The following is a 17,107-nucleotide window of genomic DNA, read 5'->3' on the forward strand; positions in this document are numbered from 1 at the left end:
TGCTCTGGCTTGAGAATGGTCCTTGAAACCCGCTTGTTTGATCAAGACTTTGTTTGATCACCTTCCTTAATGTTTCCTCATGCGACTTGTTAAATTTTGTCTGACCTCAGCCTTGGGGATGTTTTATTCTGTTAAAGGCTCAACTCAATATCAGTGCACGTTGTTATATAAGTCAGCAGAGTCAAATTAATTTTATGGTGGGGTCACATTTGGCGAGAATGAATAAAGTAGATGTGTGAACCATTGTGGTACTTACAGGGTCATTTTATTTTGTACGTTGCAGCAGTAATTACACTTCAAAAGAATTTTATCACCTGAAAAGTGTTCAGGATATCCTGAGGTTGTGAAAGGTGCTACTTTTTTTTAATCAAAAGGCAAATATATATTTGCAATAGCCAATGATTGCTGCCTAGATGTGGGTTAGATTCTGCCTGATCATGGTTTCCAACAGCTCAGCAAATCTTTTGACCAAAATTTTGCACAGAACCGGAGACTGGCAAAGTAATGAAGGAAAATGTGGACAAAATGTGCATTTATGTAAAGAAAGTGATGTAAATGATCCTTGCAATCTAGTGGGGGGGAGGTTACCGTGTTATGGAGCAGCGAGGCCAGGGAGAGATTTGAGTAGCGTTCTTTTTAGATGGCGAAAATCTAGAAACAGTGGAGGTTCAAACCTAACGCTGTATATGGATTATTAAAATGTTATGATCAGGTACAGAAAGTAATCAAAAAGGCTAATGAAATGCTGTTGCTCATAATTGGAGGAACAGAATACAATGGGGTGGAAGTCATTCTACAAGTGTTCAAAGTCCTGATTAGACCACACCTGGAGTACAGTGAGCAGTTCTGGGCACCGTACCTTAGCAAGTATATGTTAGCCTTAGATTAAGTTTACCAGAATGATACCTGGACTCCAAAGGTTAAATTACAAGGAGAGATTGCACAAACTAGGGTTGTATTCCCTGAATTTAGAAGGTTAAGGGGTGATTTAATTGGAAGTTTTCAAGATATTAAGGAAAATGGATAGGGTAGATGGAGAGAAGTTATTGTGGTTGGTTGGCGAGTCTAGGACTAGGAGATGTAGGTCTATGAATTAGAGTCAGACCATTCAGGAGTTAAATTAGGAAAAGCTCCTATACGCAAAGGGTGATAGAAGTTTGGAATTCTCTTTTGCAAATGGTAATGGGTACTGGATTAATTGTAAATTTTAGAGCTGAGATTGATAGGTTTTTGTTAACCAAGGGTATTATGGGATATGGGGCAAAGGCAGGTGGTATATGGAGTTAGGTTGCAGATGAGCCATGATGTAATTGAATGGATGAACAGGCTCAAGGGGCTAAATGCTCTACTCCTGTTCCTAATTTCCACCATGCTACGAGTCAACAGTAGCTTCTCTCAATGACCAGAGTTCAACAATCCCTCATTCGTAGACAACCCACTCCCAAAGGGACTATGGTTAATTAAGGATGCATGTTAAAGGTTGTTTGCCTTTATGCACCTGGCAGCCACACTGGTTTCTATTGATGCTGCAAAAAGGGGAGGTTTATATTCAGTTGCTGTTGAGTTAATTGGTGTCAACCAACGCAGCAGTTAGAACATGGTCAATGAGCTCCATGCCCATGGGCTAGCAAAAGGGAAAATCCACCAGCTCTTGATGCCTGTTGTTATTGATCCTTTATTAATGGGAGCATAGAGTACAAGAGCAAGGAGGGTGTTAAACTTGTGTGAAACACTAGTTTGGCCTCAACTGGAGTATCACGTCCAGTTCTGGATGCCACATTTTAGGAAAGATGTGAAGGCAGTAGAGAGATTGCGGAAAAGATTCATGAGAATGGTTCCAGGGATGAGAACCTTCAGTCATGTAGATAGATTGGAGAAATTGAGACTGGTTTCCTCCCTTCTCAGTTTAACACCTCATCTGAAGTTAGATACCTCCAACAATGCAGCACTCCCTCAGTATTGCACTGGCAAGTGAGCATAGTTTATGAGCTCGTCTCTGGTATGGTGCTTGAATTTATAATCTCTGAACCGGATTGCCACCAATGTAGTCGAGCTGATGCATCGGGGAGCACAAGCTGTATATTTCAGGCAGACTGGATTCCACTGAGTGAATGAGGTGTTTCTTGCCGTCATGCCTTTTTGCTCGTCAAGGAGCCTTAACAGATGTTCCTGCAGAGTTAACCAGCCCTCCTCGGGGTCAACCTAAGCCAAATGTGGCCTGTCTGTTTACTTGCCCTTTAACTAAGAAAGATCACTCTGCACTGTTTTAATATACTTTTAGATAGCATATTTCTTGAGCCAACATTGGGTTGTGCAGGCTGCTCTTAAAGGTCTTATAGCAATTATCTGTATAGCAATGAGATTGTGAAAGGGGAAATTGGTAATTATATTTTTGATAGAAATTGAAAGGGGTCAATGGCAAAATCATTGTGAGGCTGGAAGAACTGATGATAGAGTCACCAATTTAAGGTGTACATCACCAGCGGTTTGTTAGAACGACATTACAACAATGACTACACTTCAGAAGGTACGTCATTGGATGAAACGTGCTTTGAGATGTCTGCTGGGTTGTGTAATGTACAATATAAATGCAAGCTTTTCTTCAACATTCTCGAGGTAACTTTGCAGTGAAGCTCTTATTTCATGTTGGTGGCCTGTTAACTATAACTTTTTTTTGTTTTGGCTTTTTGATGAACTTCGTAATGCTACCCAGCTTTTATTGTAGTTAGTAAAAAGTTATCAAGGACAAATTATCTGAAAAGAGCTTGATTATCTGAGGTCGAGAACCTTAAGACTCCCAATGATGGAGATACTGAAACTTGCTGACCTATGTGATTAAGCCGCCCATTGTCCTAACCAACTGCGTTACGCAGGAGGGTGAAGCGGTGATGGCAAGTGTGCGATATCACGTCCTTGATGTGTACCAAATGAGTTGGTCTGAATGACAATTTCATCAACGCTGCACAGAATCCTACTGACTCCTTCCTGGGTCCTTTGCATCTCAATGGAGTTGTTTTGAGTGAAAAGTTGGCTGAGAGCCTAATTTCTACATAATACAGCTCTGGGTAGAAATCCTGTGCAGCTTCACCTAGAGTGGCAATTAAACGTGCTGTAAGCACTTGACGAACAGCAGAGTTTTCATTCCTGCTGATGTGGTCTTGATTTTCAGAAATAATTTTCTAAGCGGTGCACAAAAAAGAAATCAACAGATCAGAATGGGAAATTATTCCTTTTCAATCATTGAAACGATCAGAATCGCAACGTTAAAGGAAAGCCAAAAGGCACTCGGAATCTTTAGTAAACAGAGCGATGGATCAATCTCTTGAGCTCAACAAACGTAAGGTAATAGCCTAAGAAAGTCAAGCCGGTCTCCTTGCCACATTGACAGACTGTGTGTGTATAGTGGTTGGAGCGTGAAGGCAGTAATCCGTTGCTCATGGGTAAACAACAGTCTAGTCAAATTGTAGGTGGGGATTGAATGCAGTAATTGAAAAGCTTCCCATCTACCAGACATGATTGCTTACTGCAGAGAATTTTCCACTTAAGAAAATATTCCCTGTTAAAATATCAGTGGTCAGTAGGGGTCAGCAGAGACCAGGCTCGTGCTAGAATTCATCTGGTAAAATGTTAGAAGCATAGAATGGTTGCAGCACAGAAGGAGGCCATTTGGCCCATTGTGTCTGTGTTGGCTCTCTGTAAAAGCAATTTAGCTAGCCCTAACTCCTTGCCATTTTCCTGAAGCCCTGCAACTTTTTTTCAGGTTGCCTGAGCGATCATGCAAGATGGAGCCTAGTAAAATGTTCTTAAGTGAAAGCTGCCTGACTTTCTGCAGTTTGACTTAAAATGGGTAAAATGTAAAGCTTGCTGTAACAGCTGGCTATGGTATGAAAGAAAGTTAATTGAAGACTTGCGTTTTATATAGTGCTTTTCACAATCATCGGATGTCCCAAAGTGGTTTACAACCAATGAAGTACTTTTGAAGTTTATCCAGTGTTTGTAAAAAACATGGCAGCCAACTTGCACACAGCAAGATCCCACAAGCAGCAACATAATAACAACCTGATCTGGTTTTGTGAAGTTGATGGAGGCATAAATAATTCATCTTTTTTGAAGCAGTGTTGTGGGATCTTTAATGCCCACCTGAAAGGGTGGACAGGGCCGCGGTTTAACGGCTCATTCTGAAAGGTCGCACCTCCAACAATGTAGCACTCCCTCAGTACTGCAGTGGTGTGTCAACCTTGATTTTTGAGCTCGAAGTGCTGCTTCACTTGAAAGGAATGTTTGGGCCCTTGGATGGTGAGGAGAGGGGAAGTAAAGGGGCAGGTGTTGCACCTTCTGCAGTTGCATGGGAAGGTGCCGTGGGAGGGGGTTGAGGTGTAGGGGGTGATGGACAGCACCTCATCTTCCGACTAGGCATTAACAGCCTTTTGGACTGAATATTGATTCAACAATTTTAGATCATGAACTCTCTCCTCCATCCCCACCCGCTTTCCGTTTATTCCCCCTCCTTTTTGTTTTTTCCAATAATTTATATAGATTTTTCTTTTCCCACCTATTTCCATTAGTCTTAAATGTATTTCCATCCATTGTTTTATCTCTACCTTTTAGCCTTTTTCGATTCCTTCACCCCACCCCACCCCCACTATCTGTACCTTGTTTGTCCTGCTGTCTACTCTTAATTAGCACATTCCTTTAGATAATATCACCACCTTCAACACCTCTTTGTCCTTTTGTCTGTGACATCTTTTGGTTATCTCCACCTATCATTGACCCTCTATCCAGCTCTACCTGTCCCACGCCACCCCCCCCCACCCCCAACCCCCCACCCCAGTTTATATTTCTCCTCTCTTCTATTTTTACTTAGTTCTGTTGAAGGGTCATACGGACTCGAAACGTTAACTGTGTTCCTTGCCGCAGATGCTGCCAGACTTGTTGAGTTTTTCCAGGTGTTTTTGTTTTGGATTTCCAGCATCCGCAGTTTTTTGCTTTTATCTTAGTGCTTGAACCCAGAACCTTGAACTCAGGTGAGAGTGCTACCAACTGAGTCGCAGCTGACCTATGACAATGAGAGTTTTAGATTATGACAATGCACATAATTATTGGCAGGTTGTTCATAAAAAAAAAATTCAGAAATATTTGAGGTTTAATAGTAGATTACTTAATATTTTTCCTAACTTTCTGCTGTTTTGTTTCAGCCTTCTTTCACAACACTTGACCTGATTAATGTAATATGTATCTGAAGAATTACAGACAATATCCATACCCAGCGACACCATCAGTAAGTACCCATAATTTTTACTGTTCCTTGCCAGATTTGGCAATCTGAAAAACTAGGCAGCATGCCAGATAACTAATAAACTCCATTTGAAGGACATGATCTGCCTTATAATAGGTCTTTCACAGCCTGTTACCAAGGTGCACAGAATTCTGTGATCTATGTGGCTTCTGTTATTGAAATTAGAAGCCAGCTATCATTCATTGTTGATTTTGACACATGTACTGTGACAGAAAATCTCCTGGGTGGACAACATTGCCAGAAATTAAGCTGAAGTGGGGGGGGGGGGGGGGAAGAGAATCAACTGGGTAGTTCCTGTCTGGGAGGCTGAGACCATACAAGCTTACAGATTTCAAATTACACACTCCAGACTGCAATGTGCAATGATGTGTGTAATGCTACAGCCAGCACATTGTGTGATTCATCCCTGAACATTGCACACGTGTGGTACAATACATGCACATTAAATATAGTAGAACTGAACTTTTGAAATTTGCTTTTGTGCATTTGTACCCTGTTACAGTTTTACGCTTACTCTACTTGTTGCCTTCTGTTCCTCTCCCAAAGGCCATGTATATGTGTGAACATAGGCAGCGAGAGGTGTCAGACAATTTTTTTTTATCAAGGGCTGAAGGCAAACGCTCTGCAAATTCTCTGAAATTTATCCGCAAAGTGGAGTTTCAGCTCACGAGGTTGCTGTACAAAATGGAGTCACCAGCTGAACTGAATGCTGGGAAAGAGAACCTAAAGCAAGACCTCAGGGCATCCCAAAACACTTTGGCGCCAGCCCACGTGCTTTTGAAGTGTGGTCTGTATTGTAGTATCGGAGACGTGGCAGCCAATTAGCACGTAGCAAGCTCTCACAGGCAACCATCTGATAATGACCAGAGAGTTGCTTTCTTTTTGAAATTGATGTTGATTGAGGAATAAATGTTGTTCAGGTCATTGCAAAGAGATCCCCTGCCGTTCATCAGATAATGCCGTGGGATCTTTTGAGGCCACCTGAGAGGGAATTCGTGGAAGGTTGTAGATTTAAACACGCAATTTTCTTACTAGCGGCCTTGGAAGCCTCATAAATACCTGGGAATAGAGCTTTAGCGGGGCATAAATACATTGTTTCATATCTAGGCCCGGTGGAGTATTTAACAACAAAGAGACTGGGAAGTCAAGGTGAGAGGAATGGGGTCTGGCCTGTCTAGGTGTCCATGCTTCATTAAATTGAGATATTCCAGGTCACAAACATGATTGATAGAAATGGTTGACACCATAAAGAGATGAAACTTTGTGCTACATGTACTACTTAAAAGGCTTCTTAAAACCTTCCTCTTTGACTAAGCATTTGGACACCAGTCTGAGTGTCTCCCCCTTTGACTCTGTTGTTGGGATTTGGACTCTATACCAAACGCCAGAGTAAGAAGAGTTGTCGGGGAATAACCTTATTGGCCAAAAGGACAGTCACTAATATGGAATCAAACTAACAAGGTTAGTTTGTCACCTCTTTGTCCTTTTGTCTATGACATCTTTTGGCAATCTCCACCTATTACTCCACCTCTATCCAGCTCTACTTGTGTCCCCGCCCGCCCCCCCCCCCCCCCCCCCACCCTTAAACCAGCTTATATTTCTCCTCTCTTCTATTTTTCCTTAGTTCTGTTGAAGAGTCATACGGACTCGAAATTTTAACTGTGTTCCTCTCCGCAGATTCTGCTAGACCTGCTGAGTTTTTCCAGGTATTTTTGTTAGAGATTAATACTTAAAATTCCACTAGTCGAGGCATGATACACTCTTGACTCATGATGTTCTTTGAGGATTTAACTAATTCAACCTAACTGCAAAACCCTAATAGTTCCAAATCAGGTTGGCATGTAACTTGTTGGTGAACTCGTAGGTGGTGGTGTCCACACGGGTTTGCTGCCCTTGTGCATTTTTTATTTGTTTATGGGATGTGGGCATTGCACCCAGCATTTATCACCCATCCCTAATTCAGAGGGCATTTAAGAGTCAAACACATTGCTGTGGGTCTGGAGTCACATGTAAGGGCAGCAGATTTCCTTCCCTAAAGGGCAATAGTGAACCAGATGGGTTTTTACGACAATTGACAATGGTTTCGTGGTCATCATCAGACTTTTCAATTCCAGATTTTTATTGAATTCAAATTTCACCATCTGCTGTGGTGGGATTTGAACCCAGGGCCCCAGAGCATTACCCTGGGCATCTGGAATACCGGTCCAGTGACAGTACCACTAAGCCACCAGCTCCCCAGCATGGGTGGTAGAGTTCTCAGATTGGAAACGTACTGTCGAAGGAGCCTTGGCAAGTTGCTGCAGTGCACGTTATAGGTGGTGCACCAGTGCTGGAGGGAGTGAATGTTTAATGATGTTTGCTGTTACGATGAGTGCAAAACGAATGTCACATGATGTGATAAGAACTGCGTTTTCCTTAAAATGTTGAATGAAATTTTCATGGATGAATTTACTATTAATTGTTTTCCTGATTTGTTTACTAGTATGTTATAGAAATAGGATTTTATCTTTGCAGTAATCTGAGCAAATTTTAAAGATGCCTAAATCTAATAGTTTTAAAAATGCAGTGAGCTTGAATACAAAGATGTGAACATACAAAGTAGGACCAGGAGAAGGCCATTTGGCCCCTTGAGCCTGCTGCACCATTCAATAAGATCATGGCTGACCTGTTTGCGTTTCGAATTCCGCATTGCCATCTGCAACACCCCCCCCCCCGATAACCTTAGGTTTTTGTTAGGCAAGGAAATCTATCTACTTCTGCCTTAAAAATATTCAATGACTCCACTTCCACCACCACCAGAGGCAGAGAGTTCCAAAGTCTCTTAACCTTCTGAGAGAAAAAAATTCTCCTCATCGTTAGGAAATAGATAGTTATATTGGTATTTGTGGGCATTAGGAATCAGTTTTAGCTTTACTGTTTAAGTTTGATTTGTATTTCTGTATCTGTGTGTTAAGAAAACGTTAAGTTTTGGTTTCACTTTGAAAGGGGCCTGCATTTCTAATGAGAGTTTATGACTGTAAGACAAGTTAAGCAAACATGAGTAGAAAACTGGTCCAGAGAGGCAGGTCCCTCCCACAGGCACACACGCAGAAGAAGCTAGAAACAGCAGGTTTTGAGTTCAGTTTTGAAGACAGCTGGTAGCCGAAGCAGCCTAGGAGGCTCAGAAAGCCAGTTCCAAGCTAAAGTGTGTTGGCCAGGGGCTGCAGAAGCTCCTGAGTTTATTCCGAACTGCTGACACACAGGCAAAAGCAACTTTTGAACTGAAGTAACCTGAGTTCAGTCGCTGGCTTGAGCTGCTGGAACCGGTTTGAATTAGGTGAGTTTCGAGCAAGACGAGGGAGGTGTGATAAGACACAAGTCCTTATTTAGAAAAGGAGTAATGAGGTAATGCTACCCAAGTCCTTGGGACAGAGCCAATAAGGAGAAGACACGGACTAGGCGAGCAAACCTAAACCAACGGGAGAGAGACAGCACAGCTTGAAGAGGTAAGATTTGGAATAAAAATGGAGCATCTCGGGCGTGGAGCCAGCGAAGACTCTGGAGACCAACCATCGCGGAAGTGGAAGAACCTACGTCAGCAGCGTAGAGACAATGTCGAAAGAGAGAGAGAATGGAACACCTGACCAGCGTCAGCTCTCCTTTTCAGGTATTAGCTTTTATATTCCGTGACCACTCAGGGAGTGTCGGAGAAACCTAGTGGGTGTGCGTTTAGATCCTAATTTGGGTATAAAACTGTATAACCTGGTGCAAACTGCATGTCTATATCTAACCAGATGTATGAGCTGTGTGTGTGTGTGTGTGTGTATATATATATGTGAATAAAGCGAATTGAGAGTTAAGAGAGAATTGACTCTTCTCCTCTTTGTCCTAAGCCAATAACCGTAACCGGTGACCCCCGGTCAACAAGTTGGTTGGAAGTAGCTGCCAGGGAGAGACTGGAGCAAATGGGACAGATAGTCAGCTCCAAGCTAAAGAAGAAAGTCCCCAAGGATCCAGGGGAGTGGAACAGGAGAAAGTCCCGAGCACACCTTCTAGTCAAAGGAAGGACAGGAACCTGGTAAAGGCCCTGTTAAGTGGAGTTAAGAGGGAGGAGCCAAGAACAACTTCAAGTTTCAAGCTTAAAGAAATAAAGGCTTGTGAGAAGCCAGAAGGTCCAAAGAGACAACTTGAAGGTCTAATTCTTTATTGTGGGCATATGAAGCAATGGCGTACTGTTGACAGCAGAGTCAGTGAGAGAGGGGGCATGGAGGAAAGCTTGACCCAGGGAAGAGGGACATCAGAAGGAGAGTTGGAAACCCTGGAGGTGAACCTTTGCAGAAGGCATCTGAGAGAAAGCATCGGTTTGGGAGAAGATTCCAAGGAGAGTTCTTGGAAAGTGGAGATTGGAAACCCTTGTGTGAAAGGTGGAGTTCAGTGTGACTGGTTGGCTCATGGTGTAACAAGTGTCTGGGGGTCAGGTGAGGAGAGATCCACAGCATCTGTCTGGGGTGGTACCTGTCACTTGGTTTCAGAGTGTGGTGTCTGACCACAGGTCACCAATTGGTTTACATTTTCTGTGTACTTACTGTGAACATTAGAGTATAAGATAGCTTTTGTAATTTGTGTTATCCTTATAAATTTGTATACAACTGTAAAGGTATAGTTGTGGATGAAGGAGTATTGTAATATAGTTCATTTTCTCTTGTTTAATAAATATTTTATGCTTTTGTTAAAAATTCAGTAGCCCCTCTCCATGTATCTAAACAAACAAATAAAAATTAGGATCTATCAAGTTGGGTTTGACCCTGGGATCAGGCTTGTCCAATGGTAACCTCAGCTGGGGATCATAACTCATCTCTGTCCCAAAAGGACAACCACCAATTTTAAAACAGTGCCCCCTAAATCTGGACTCACCCACAAGAGGAAACATCCTTTCGACATCGACCTTGTCAAGACCATTCAGGATCTTGTATACTTCAATCAAGTCCCCCCTCACTCTTCTAAACTCCAGTGGAAACAAGCCCAGTCTGTCTAACCCTTCCTCAAAAGACAACCCGCTCATTCCAGGTATCAATCTAGTAAACCTCCTCTGAACCGCCTCCAACACATTTACATCCTTCCTTAAATAAGGAGACCAAAACCGCACACAGTATTCGAGATGTGGTCTCATCGATGCCCTGTATAACCGAAGCATAACATCCTTACTTTTCTTTTCAATTCTTCTCGTAATGAACATTAGCTGCCATCTAAGACGTAAGCTGCTTATCTGAGTCAACCTTTCTGTCAAAATGGGGTTGGGTGGGGGGCTCAGAAACGCTCCTGTGACTGATAACTGAAGCTTGTGAACCACATGAGCAATTGCTCTCATCTGTGAGAGCTCGATAATAAATGTAACAATGGTGACTGGCTCAGTCCAGAGAGGGCAGGAGAAAACAGGATGCCTTATGCAAAATGTTAGGAAGTACTTCGAGAAAATTGAGCTCAGGGTGCTTAAACTTGCTGAGTAAGCAGGAAAACCAGAGTTTGAGCTGGTGTGGGCAAAAGTGATTGGCCGTCTTGAGACAGATGTCCAACACTTTTGGACGTAAAGGAAAACAAGATTCTAACTGTTGAGCGCAGAATTGGGAGAGGAGGGGAAAACATCTTGGCTTGTGTGGATGGTCTGGAGCCTTTGGCCGAGGAAGCTGAGCGAGAAATAGTTGAGTCAGGTTAGAATCTGTAGCAGATGCTGTAAGGTCTGTTCGGGACTAAGTTACTGTATTCCCCAGACACACTAATAAGTTGATCTCTACGATGTGCCAAGGAAAGGTTTGCTGTAGCCAATTGGTATAGAGTTCAAATCTCTTGAAATTCTGACATCTCTGTTTACCTCCGCTCCATCTACCTGGGCTCCATTTACTTACCTTTGCTTCACATTGCTTGATGTCCTTGTCTGACAATTTCTGGATCTCAACCTTGAAAGCACTAATTGCCCTGCTATCCACAGCCACGTGGGGAGAGAATTCCAGATTTTTGCTACCTTCTGTTTGAAAACAGTGCTTCCTGATTGTGGTAAAGTGGAGTACCGTGTACCTTTAAGAGAATGCAAGTGGACTAACCATTTGACAGAACAAAAACAGAATTACCTGGAAAAACTCAGCAGGTCTGGCAGCATCGGCGGAGAAGAAAAGAGTTGACGTTTCGAGTCCTCATGACCCTTCGACAGAACAAGTTCTGTCGAAGGGTCATGAGGACTCGAAACGTCAACTCTTTTCTTCTCCGCCGATGCTGCCAGACCTGCTGAGTTTTTCCAGGTAATTCTGTTTTTGTTTTGGATTTCCAGCATCCGCAGTATTTTTTGTTTTTATAACCATTTGACAGTACTGACCAATCACTGCACAGTGCAGGCTACTGGTTAACTGTAAGTCTAGAGCTGGAGGTGGCTGTGGGAGCACGCAAGGATTTAGTGCTCTGCCCTGTGTTGTAGTAAACAATCACAGTTTGTCCCTATGTTGGGGTCTCTCTGTTATCGATGGCGAGCATCAACTAACAAGTGTATGTGAAGGCTTGCAATTCGCGTTTACTCGACGAGTGAAGTCATAGACTCGAGACATAAAACTGATCTCCCCGGATCGGATTCTAAAATGATGCCTCCTGAAACTTGATTTTCTGCCCCACTCCCCACCCCACCCCCTCCCAGAGGAAATAGTTTCGTCTATCTGTTCTGTTGAATCTTTTTAACATTTTGAACACCTCAATTGGATCATCCTCTCAATCTTTCACACTTAAGGAAATGCGAGCTAAGTTTATGCAACCTGTCTGCTGACTGTCACCCTCTAAGTTGCAGAGTGTCTGTGGTCCTTGGCTCACTGTCCACTTCATACTGATGAGCGATTGGCAAACTAGATTGATACTTGATGCTTGAGGCTGCGTCTGTATAACTTTACATCAAGACCTGCAACAAACGTGATGTGTTGTTTTTTCCTCACTTTTCTGCAGTCCCAGAGCCAAGAGATGGAGTTAGTCTATAGAAGATGTCTTCAAGGCAATCCTGAAGTATGCAGTCAGCCTCCACGCAGTCAAAATCTTCCTTGGGTTGCTGACCAGAGGCAACAGGAAAAGCATATTCCTCATGGTAAACCCAGCAGCAATGAAAGCGGCAAGGAACAGGCGAGCGAAGTCCACGAGAAGAGTGCCCGATCAGCGACCAACAACCACCAACACGAGCGGGTGAGTAATGCTGAAGTATTGGAATCTGGGAATGCTGGAAAGGGGTGTGATGGAGCCACTTTGCACAATATCGGAGGTAGGACTCTGTTGTGTACACAGGTCTGTAGATGAAGTCTTGCCAGTTCTTTTGCTTCCTCACTAATGCATTGCTTTTCCCACTGCTCCAAAGAGAGAGATTCAGAGCCCAGGAGTGCTGCTGCATACTCTCCCATACCTTGCCCAAGTGGCCGTTGTGATTCTTGACTGTGCTGTTTGACTGTGGAAAGTGTTGCAGCTCAGTCTAGACCATCCATATGTGAACTTCCAGCAGAATTTGCTGCAGAATGATCAGGATGGGCAGCCCTGGCTAATCTTAACTCGGACCTGAGACCAGTGGCTTTGTCGTTTCGCAGAGACCGGGAGATTATCTGTCCTTTTCTCCCTGAGTTTCCTGTGAGTCTGCGCTGCCTGGCGGTCCAATTAAATTTAACACTTCACTGAGTGTCAGGAAAATGGGAGGTGAATTCAAGGCCAGCTACTATTTCATCATCAAAGGTTTATTTATTTTAAATCAACTCCTGGCGTGACCAAGGTCTGTATTGAGGTAAGTTTTACAATCAATAATTTTCCCAAGTAAAATGCAAAGAGAGAGAGAAAGATCAAGCAGCGTAAAATAACATATTGATCGTTAGGTTGAGATCTTCACATTATCAAGATTCAAAGTTTATCCGACATCAGTGTTTACTCCTTGTGCAGATGGGATTGGGCTGTCAGGAGCTTCAGCTGGTTGTTTTGAGTTTGGTGGCTGGTAGTCACTGTGCGATCTGTCTGCAGGTAACTGGTAGTGAAGCTTGGAGCTGGACTAGTAATCTTGCAAACGCACTGCAGAGTTGATTGCTTCTGTTCTTGGGTGCCTGCAGACCGCAACTGTGTAAGACATCTTGAGTAAACTATGGTAATTAGGGCCGGAGCATTTTCGATGGTTTTAGGCTGCTGCTGCGGCTGTGATTTTGCTGAATGTTCCCAATACGGGGTGAAAACAAAATGTGAAAATGGTTGAGCGACCGCTTGAGGGGGAAATGGTATTTCAGCTTCTGAAGCATGTACAAACAGCTATTAGCTCATTCAACAGTAGAGCTGATGTGTACATCCCACTTTAGATCTGCCTGGGTAGGTATGTTAGATCGCAACATCATTCAGTGACAGATTGTGAGGGACCAGCTTGAGTATTGCATTTTCAAAACTGTGACGCTCACGGACGGATTATATAAACTGTCAATCAAAAAAAAACAAAAGCAAAAAAATGCTCTTGTGCAACAGATGAAAGGGTGATATTTTTAATACTGCAACTTAAAGAATGATCAGTTTGAGATTGTATTTTATTCGAGCTATTACACTCGGTCCTATTGACTTTGAACAAACACCATGGCTGTAATTTACTAGGATACTCACTCGATAACCACTCTAACCCTTTTGAGAAGTTGTTACTGTTCTTGGTTCTGCTGTTTAACCGGGAGGCAAATCTCCTGTAAGGAGGGAAGGTAAATAGTCTTTGTTTAGATGTTGGAGCAGTGATGATGGGTTATGTAATGGTTTGAGGACGATAACATGTCCATGCATTTCTCTCGGACAGTCTCTGTGCTGTAGGATTACAATATTTCAGTCATTCGAAAAGTACGATTATGCAATTAACCCTTCTCCTTTTTCACATTGACAGAAAGATAACTGTTCCGGTAATGATCGAGTGAAAGCTGCAAAAAGCAAAGTTCACCCGAGGTGTGTAACGTTAATTAATGAAGCATTTTCTTCTTGAAAATCCTGTTTCTTCTTTGTAAAGTGGCCTCGAGATTCGGCAGATTAGCGATTAACTTGTCCTCCGCAGTCCCTGTGAGGTATTGTGGAGCCTCTGATCAATGCTCCACTCTGGTGGTGCAAAAAGGATTTACAAGGATGAGAGACACAACCTCTCAGTTCTGCTAACAGGAAAGATAGAACAGGCTGGCCCTCCTGTTTCCAAAAAAGACAAGAGAGGGGTGACCTGCTGGAAATCTTTAAGATGATGGAAGGGTTTCAGAGAAAAAGACGTTTCCCATTGTGGGGAGACCAGAACCATGACGCAGTCGCTAATCAATCCAGTAAGGAATTCAGCAGAAACCTTTTTGCCAAGAGAGTGCTGAGAATGTGGAACTCACTACCAGGGAGAGAGAGGAGCTGAGGCAAATAGCATTGATGCATTGAAGGGAAAGCTGGTTACGCATACGAGGGGAAAAAGGAATGAAGGATTGGCTGTTAGGCTGAGATGAAGAAGAATGGGAGGAGGCTCATGTGGAGCTTAGACACTGGCCTATATCTGTTGAGCCCAATGGCCTTTTCCTGTGCTGTGCATTCTGAGTGAGCTTCAAACCTCAGTGAGGAAAGACTGAAGTAAATTCGGGGCCCACTACCCTGGGCGTTACACTCCCAAAATGGTGACACTTGTATTGGGATTAGATTGAATGTCAGAGTCCAAAAAAAATACAAATAACAAACCAAGGAAAGCTGCTGTGTAGAAGTTCAAAGATAAACCTATTTAATATCGCAACTAAAGAATTGGGGGTAACGCTTGAGTTTTCTTTACTGAGCTATGTACTTTAATCATTGGCCTTCAACAAATACTGTTGTTGCAATGTTAGGATTTGAATTTTTGTCATTTTTGTTGCCAGGAAGTTTGAACTTTGGGCAATTCCCCTGCTCCGTGGACCCCTCCCCAAATCTTTATGACTCTGAACTAGAGTCGGAGACTTTGGATGGTTCTGCAGGACTTGCCTGGATACAGTCATTATCCAGGAAATGTTACAGAAAAATCCTAGTCTAACTCTTGGGGTAAATAAAGAACTGACTCACCCCCCAAACCCACGCTTCCCAATCACTCACGCTAAACCTCCCTGACCCAACGCTACTACCACTCTTACTCCCCCCACCCCAAAAAACCTGGGCAACCCCAGACCAGAGCTGACAACTACCCCAGCACCCAACTGCTCACCCACCCACCTGCCCTAACCATTCAAGAACATTCATTCAAAGAACAAAGAAAAGTACAGCACAGGAACAGGCCCTTCGGCCCTCCAAGCCTGCGCTGATCATATTGCCCGTCAACTAAAGCATTTTGCACTTCCGGGGTCCGTATCGCTCTATTCCCATCCTATTCATGTATTTGTCAAGCTGCCTCTTAAACACCACTATCGTACCTGCTTCCACTACCTCCTCTGGCAGCGAATTCCACACACTCACTACCCTCTGCGTAAAATCTTGCCTCGCACATCTCCTCTATAGTTTTCTCCTCTCACCTTAAATCTATGTCCCCTAGTAATTGACTCTTCCACCCTGGGAAAAAGCTTCTGACTATCGACTCTTGTCCATACCACTCATAATTTTGTAAACTTCTATCAAGTCGCCCCTCAATCTCCGTCGCTCTAGCGAGAACAATCTGAGTTTCTCCAAACTCTCCTCATAGCTAATAACCTCCAGACCAGGCAGCATCCTGATAAACCTCCTCTGCACCCTCTCCAACACCTCCATATCCTTCTGGTAATGTGGTGACCAGAATTGCACGCAATATTCCAAGTGCGGCCTAACCAAGATTCTACACAGCTGCAGCATGACTTCCCAGCTTTTACACTCAATACCCCTGCCAATGAAGGCAAGCATGCCGTATTCCTTCCTGACTACCTTATCCACCTGCGTTGCCACTTTGTGACCTGTGGACCTGTACACCCAGATCCCTCTGCCCGTTGATGCACTTAAGGGTTCTGCCATTTACTGTATAATTCCTGCCTGTATTAGACCTTCATTTGCCCATTTACATTCACATTGGACATTTAAACTTACGGCAGCTGGGTACCGTAAAAAGGGGACATGTATTGTATTGCCCCCACCGACGCCACAGCACTGCAATGGAGTTCTCCGAGGGACACTGTGCTTCTCTTTTCTGGAGAAACTGGGCTTGGAAGGCCTGGAAAGAAACGAGGAGCTGCGTCTAGGCATGCAAAAGTTTGAGTGGAGCAGCAATCCGACAATGATTACCACTTCATGGAAAGTCAGGGTCCATTATTCAAAGGGGTGAGAGAGATGCTGTTTTCACCGTCAGGAAGGCCGGTGAGCAGAGGACCCAGATTTAGGTAATCGGCAAAATAACCAATGGGGGAATTGGTTTGGGGAAATATTTCCCCTCATCTTGTCATTGTGACCTGCCTGAAAGATTGGATAAGCAGATTCAACTGAAACTTCCAAAAGGGAATTGGATAAATATTTGCTGAGGGAGTACTTGACTCGTTCTGGTCCCGGCGCACTCGACGAGTAACCTAGAGGCCCAGGTTAATGCTCTGGGGACATGGGTTCAAATCCCACCACAGCAGGTGGTGGAATTTAAATTCAATTAATTAATAAACCTGGAATTGAAAGCTAGTCTCAGTAATGGTATACGTGAAACCATCATCATCGATTGTTATAAAAACTCACCCGGTTCACTAATGTCCTTTTAGGGAAGGAACCCTGCCGTCCTTACCTGGTTTGGCCAACATGTGACTCCAGATTCACATCGACATAGTTGACTCTTACCTTCCCCCTGAAATGGCCGAGCAAGACACTCAAATCAAGGGAGATTCG

At 43.5% G+C, this 17,107-nt stretch overlaps 1 protein-coding gene across 8 annotated transcripts in view; it reads left to right on the plus strand.

The window, feature by feature from the left end:
* Positions 1 to 17,107, plus strand: part of LOC121282233 — a 67,804-nt gene that overhangs the window by 13,879 nt on the left and 36,818 nt on the right. For 6 of the 8 annotated variants that reach the window (XM_041195840.1, XM_041195839.1, XM_041195838.1 and 3 more), the window contains exons 2-4: positions 5,196 to 5,278; positions 12,254 to 12,484; positions 14,181 to 14,239. In XM_041195840.1, the coding sequence (XP_041051774.1) occupies positions 5,231 to 5,278; positions 12,254 to 12,484; positions 14,181 to 14,239 (338 nt within the window). In that variant the 5' untranslated portion in view covers positions 5,196 to 5,230. Of the gene's footprint in view, positions 1 to 5,195; positions 5,279 to 10,847; positions 10,984 to 12,253; positions 12,485 to 13,548; positions 13,634 to 14,180; positions 14,240 to 17,107 lie in introns of those variants that run through there. The other 2 variants (XM_041195843.1, XM_041195846.1) reach the window with 2 other exon arrangements.

This window comes from Carcharodon carcharias, chromosome 9, assembly GCF_017639515.1.
Source record: "Carcharodon carcharias isolate sCarCar2 chromosome 9, sCarCar2.pri, whole genome shotgun sequence".
Taxonomy (NCBI): domain Eukaryota; kingdom Metazoa; phylum Chordata; class Chondrichthyes; order Lamniformes; family Lamnidae; genus Carcharodon; species Carcharodon carcharias.